This window comes from Mus caroli, chromosome 2 (genome assembly GCF_900094665.2).
Source record: "Mus caroli chromosome 2, CAROLI_EIJ_v1.1, whole genome shotgun sequence".
In the NCBI taxonomy this organism is placed as follows: Eukaryota; Metazoa; Chordata; class Mammalia; order Rodentia; family Muridae; genus Mus; species Mus caroli.
The window spans coordinates 60,943,673-60,950,223 of record NC_034571.1 but is presented as its reverse complement, the minus strand read 5'-3'; the positions used below and the strand labels follow the sequence as shown (position 1 = coordinate 60,950,223).

The 6,551-nt window shown below is 35.5% G+C and overlaps 1 protein-coding gene across 2 annotated transcripts in view; it reads left to right on the top strand.

Annotated features, from left to right (window-relative positions):
- LOC110308193 (sodium channel protein type 1 subunit alpha) overlaps positions 1-6,551 on the top strand; it is a 153,082-nt gene that overhangs the window by 109,979 nt on the left and 36,552 nt on the right. For both annotated transcript variants that reach the window (XM_021180584.2, XM_021180599.1), the window contains exons 15-17: positions 398-571; positions 1,697-2,053; positions 3,165-3,647. In XM_021180584.2, coding sequence (XP_021036243.1) covers positions 398-571; positions 1,697-2,053; positions 3,165-3,647 — 1,014 coding nt within the window. The remainder of the gene's footprint in view (positions 1-397; positions 572-1,696; positions 2,054-3,164; positions 3,648-6,551) is intronic.

The window sequence follows — 6,551 nt, the reverse complement described above, 5'->3', positions numbered from 1 at the left end:
TGGCGGGTGTTGTGGGTAGCTGGCGAGTGTCAGCCGACCCTGCGCCTTAGCTACCCTGGTGCTGGTCTGACCGGAAGAGGCTTGTAGCTGGTCTGACTGGAAGAGGCTTGTAGATGGGCATTTTATATACCTTGAAATATTGTTCTCCTCATCTGTAATAGAATAATTACAGTAATTATACTACCTGGTTATTGGAGCTTCTATGAGCATAAAACAGTAAACTAATATAAACCAGCATTGTCAAATGAACTTGTAGGATAATCTTAGGATCAATAATCGAAAAGTAGAAGTAGCATTAGTCGTTTATCTTAATATATATATATATATATATATATATATATAATCTTTGATGTTATCACTATCTAAGATAATTCGAATAATATGATTTTGCTTTTAGGTCTTCACTGGGATTTTCACAGCAGAAATGTTCCTGAAAATCATCGCAATGGATCCTTACTATTACTTCCAAGAAGGCTGGAATATCTTTGATGGTTTCATTGTGACACTCAGCCTGGTAGAACTTGGCCTTGCCAATGTGGAAGGATTGTCAGTTCTCCGTTCATTTCGACTGGTAAACAAGACAACTGCAATAATAACTGTTTTCTCCAGTGGTGTTCTCTCATAGTGCTTCCCTATAGTTTTCCACAAAACTATTATCATTTTAAGTTTTTATGTAGGCTGATACCCCTAAATGGGGAATAATATCTCTCAGGTAATATTTGTATATATTTTTTCAAAGGCAACTTTCTTCTGAAAAGCCTATTTATGTAAACTTTCTAATATTATCATTTATAAGTTTGCAGTGCTGGGTTACATAACCCAGAGCCTTGAGCTGTCACTAGCCCTGTCATGTGAACACTGATATCTTTTTCTGTTGCTCTGTTGACAATGTGTTCTTTCTAATGACTTAGACAATTAATACTTTCAACCTGTAGAAGTGTCTTTAATAGAAATGGTTAATAGCTTAATAAAAGTTGAAAATGTAAATAGCTCTTTGATATTCACATAAAAGGTATGCATGTAATTCTACTTCTAAAAAATACATTCCATAAAAACAAAAGTTTGCAGGACTATTAAAGATAGATAGATAGATAGATAGATAGATAGATAGATAGATAGATAGATTCATATAAATGCCCTGAAGACTGAGGAAGAGTCATAGTAAATATTCCAGGTTTAACAATACATTGCATTTATTTATAATTTTACTCTGTTATAATATTAATAGATAATAAATATTTTTCATTTTATTTTCATCAATGCTCTCAATGCAATGTTACTTAGAACCTTTTTGACAAATGAATCCTTTAGCAGAAATTATTCATATTCAGATGTCAATATGACACTATAAAACTTGGAAGATGGTCTCAGAGAAACAAATTAAAGAATATAGTTTCTAATATGCAACTAGGAGATCACTTTCAGAGAAGATGAACCACATTATTAAAATCTGGAAAACCTAGATTCTTCCTATGAGGGTCTAAATATTAACTATGAATCTGAGAAAGTTAGAGCAAGATAATGTAAGCAGAATTTTTTAGGGGTGTGTAGTGCTAGCAACAGATCTCATGGCTGCGTGCCCACTAAGGAGGTGTTCTGTCTCTGAGCTGCAGCCCCTTTTTCTTTAGTAAGCCTCAAGATAATTAATGCTTGTGAAGATCATAATAATGTATATTAATTTGTTCTCATTTTCTAGCTCCGAGTGTTCAAGTTGGCAAAGTCTTGGCCCACACTGAATATGCTCATTAAGATCATCGGCAACTCGGTGGGCGCCCTGGGCAACCTGACCCTGGTGCTAGCCATCATCGTCTTCATTTTTGCCGTGGTCGGCATGCAGCTGTTTGGCAAAAGTTACAAAGATTGTGTCTGCAAAATTGCCACTGACTGCAAACTCCCACGTTGGCACATGAATGACTTCTTCCACTCGTTCCTGATCGTGTTCCGCGTGCTGTGTGGGGAGTGGATAGAGACCATGTGGGACTGCATGGAGGTGGCAGGACAAGCCATGTGCCTTACTGTCTTCATGATGGTCATGGTGATTGGGAACCTTGTGGTATGTACCCAAGTTAGATATACATTTCAGAAGTAACATAAAAAATTTGTGCCCAATTTATTAAAAAATAACTTTTATGATAAATAATTTTAAATGCCTCTGATCTTAAGATATGTTTATCTTCTTATTCTAAAAATATACTGCAATATGGTAAAGTGTAGTATCACAATCTTCTATGGTAATATAGAAATACATCTTAAAACAAATGTATGCACATTAATATTATCTGTAATATTTTACTCTCAACTCCATATTTTACAGCTCTATTTTTTTAAGACAAGGTTTCTTTGTGTATCCCTGGCTGTCCTGGAACTTGCTCTATAGATATGGCTGGGCTTGAACTCAGAGACCCACCTGCCTCTCCATCCCAAGTACTAGGATTAAAGTGATTGTGCCAACTGGCTTCTCAGCTCCATTTTATGCAGTCACTTCATTGCATTTAGTTATTAAATTGCATAGGACTGTTAAAAGTTTACACAAATCGGGTGTGTGTGTGTGTGTGTGTGTGTGTGTGTGTGTATGTGATGGCTATGTGTGCATGTGCGTGTGAGGGAGAAAGGGGAGCAATTTTTGCTATAGAATAGTGCTAACAAGAATGGTCCATACATATGTTGAAGACTTTCATTCTAAATTTGGTCATGACCATGATTTTTTTTTTCAGTTATCAACCAAGAACACAAAATCATCAAGAGAGAAAACCCAAAATACATTTAAATGAATAATTGCAAATATTAATCACTTTTAAATCTGGAATTGTTAAAGTATCTCAGTAAATATATATTCTTTTACTCATATCATTTTAAATATAATGATAAACTAATTCATTCAAGTTCTTCATTTCATGTATGGGAGATCTTGAGAGCAGTAGAAAGAATGCCTCATGTACATAGAGATGGAGTAATATCACAAATTCAGAGTGCTCAAAACTTTTCTAGGGCGGGTTGTTGAACCCAGGGCCTCATGTGTTCTGGCCTTGGCCCACCTAACTTCTAGCAATGCCTGTGCTGTATCTTGCTCATATAGCATTAGGTTATTTATTCTATAGCTAAAGGAATAAGCCATCCTATGTCCTCTGTGTTGTGGTGAACACATACGTATGTCTGTTTTCAAGGTCCTGAACCTCTTTCTGGCCTTGCTGCTGAGCTCATTTAGTGCAGACAACCTTGCAGCCACTGATGATGACAATGAGATGAACAACCTGCAGATTGCTGTGGACAGGATGCACAAAGGAATAGCTTATGTAAAAAGAAAAATATATGAATTCATTCAACAATCCTTTGTTAGGAAACAGAAGATACTAGATGAAATTAAGCCACTTGATGATCTAAACAACAGAAAAGACAATTGTATCTCTAACCACACAACAGAAATTGGGAAAGATCTGGACTGTCTGAAAGATGTGAATGGAACCACAAGTGGCATAGGGACGGGCAGCAGTGTGGAGAAGTACATCATTGATGAGAGTGATTACATGTCATTCATAAACAACCCCAGCCTCACTGTGACTGTGCCCATTGCTGTGGGAGAGTCTGACTTTGAGAACTTAAACACAGAAGACTTTAGCAGTGAATCAGATCTAGAAGAGAGCAAAGAGGTAAGATGCTGTAAATTAGGGAGATGTATATGTATAAATATATGTGTGGATTGTACTGTCTGTATTAATGATTGTATAAAACCTTTTTGATATAATATCAAATATTATTTTATTGAGATACCAAAAATCTTTTCTCAGGGAGATGAATGCCAAAGCAAAATGTAATATACTGTTGTATGAATTTTCTCATTCTTCTTAAACTCTATTTGTTAAATGGGAACAAGTAATGAATTAAAAACTAGCATCATTAGTTACTTAATCCTTGTAATTAACAGAGAAGGAACATATTACTGTAAAGTTTCAAGTGAAAAAACAAAACAAAAGAAAAAACCAACCAGCTTTGGCTGGCTAAGAGCATGTAACCTGTGAGGGGTAGAACCCCACCTTGAACTTGAAGCCTTTGTTTTTAAGTTTTAATATTTGTGTGTGTGTCATCTCAGTTTAAATAACTGAATGAACTTCAGAAAAAAAGGTGCTCCCTACCAATTGTCACATTAAAATTACGTAATGTCATAAAATAGCATGGTGCTAAGAAACAGATGGCTTACACACACACACACACACACACACACACACACACACACAAAAATTTATTCACAATTCTGGAAAGCAGACCATGGTACTGCAGGGTCAGTGTCCGGGGAGGACTATTTGCTAAGGTTGTAGATGTCCACCTTCTCACTATGTCTTTGCAAGGCCTGAGTGTGATAGGTGCACTGAACAGAAATAGATCGCTTGTCTCTTCCTCAACTTGTAAGGGAATTACTCTATTGGATGAGAATCTTGGAGTCATTTGATATGTAGAGCTCATTATCAAACCAGACTTTCAGATATATAGAGACTCTCAGTTTCAGCAATTGAATTTAGGATAGAAGAATGGGTAGGAGAATATAATTCAGTCCATGAGATTCTACTTGAAAATATTAAAGCTAAAACATTCGTGGATATTAGGACTGTCTCTAACTTGGGCTAACTTGCCGTTACTATTTCTCAACAACCAACACATTCCTGTGTATATTGCTAGCCATGGTGTTCAGTGGTTTGTGTGTCCTGAATAGTTTTTTTTCTAACTACATTTTCATTTTACAGTGAGGTTTCTGTGATATAATGCTATTGCATGGAAGTCTCAAAGATAACAAAGCATATTTAGAGCTTGAATAATCTAAATACTTTAAAGACATCAATATGTCATGGATACTCTATTCCTAATAAAAATCGACTGGTATGTCGACCATGATCAAGGGAAACAATGGTGTGTTTTGGTTGGTAGTTCCTAGAGCAGAAAGCATAGACATATGACATGATATTAGATTATTGAATATGTCCATTTAATGATGATTCAAGCTTTTATAAAAACTTTGGTGTCATATTGGAATTCCCACTTTTAGATGTAGGAACTGATATTAAAGCTAGCAGTGACTGCATTGAGATATTCTGGGGTCTTCTCGTGAAAGAAGAGAAAGTGAAATAACACAGAAGTGAGACAGTGGGGAAAATACTAACTCCAATGTCTACCGAGATGGATTTAGTGTGGGAGGAAGATGAACTTTTTTTTTTAACTTATTGAATGTCTTAAGGACTACTATGTGAACATTATCTTATTTAAAATGTTTATTTATTACCTGGTGTTTTCTAAGAAATAAATGGTAGATGTCAACTGTGAAATAAATGTTTGTTGAGCATGGTACCTAATGACTAAAAGCCCATCATTGGGCAGGTAAAGTCAGAAAGGTCAGGAACTCAATATCTCAGCTAGATAGTGAGCTCCAGGGAAGCCTGGAACATATAAGTTCACATCTAAAAGTAAAAATATCAACAAAACATCTTATTTAAACACTTCATTCTAAATTTCTGATAAGATAAATTTCCAAAATTCATTCTAGTTTGAATCTCCTCATCTTAAGCCCTTGAATCTATAGGCATATATTTAATATTGGCTGAATAATAGTAGCAGCTACTTGTTATGTACTGAATATTACTGATAAGCTATTGTATTATAAAAAGTATCCATAAAATTATCTTTCCACTGAAAATTAACATGATTCACATTTGTACAGCTTCTGTTTGCATTAATCAGGAATAGAAAGAGCACTGACATCTTCATCACTGATTGTCCACAGAACCCCTAGAGCCCATAGCCATTCTTTTCCCATGCTCTTGTAGCTCAGAAATCTGCTGATTTAAAAATCATGGATATTACAATAGTATAAACATTAGAGATGTAATGTTTCTAAATTACAAGTCATTGCCCAGTTAGAGTTTAAGAGCCAATATGTTATCCCAATTTTTTAAAATTTTAGTATATTAGAATAGATTGTGTCAATGCAATTTGCCTATTGTGGTAGTACCGAAACAGGGTGTATGGAGAATACCACCTGTCTTTATATTGAGAAGTTAGGGTAGTAGAGACCGACATTAGGGAAACTGATGATATGGGGCACTAAGGGCAGGTGTTTGAGCTTCCCTGCTGCTTTATAAGAACTACTGTCTCAATAGTGTCTTTTTCTTTGATATGACAGTGTTGCTTTGTTGAGAGTCATTAATAGTGATCATTTTGATTTTAATGCATACATTAGAAATATCTCCTAAAGCAGAATATACACAACAACATATTAACATTTATATGTTCAATGCTGTGGAGAATGATGGCTAATCTGCATTGTCCACTTGGCTAAATGTAGAATCCCCTAGAAAACTGTAAGGTGCACCCCAAAGTACATCTATTAGGAAGTTTATATAAAGGGTTGACTAAGAAGAAAACTATCTTTAAATGGAAGTGACACCCACCCAGGGACTGGGAGCACAGACTGAATAATAAAAGGAGAGGGGAAAGAAGAAATGAAGAAGAAGAAGAAGAAGAAGAAGAAGAAGAAGAAGAAGAAGAAGAAGAAGAAGAAGAAGAAG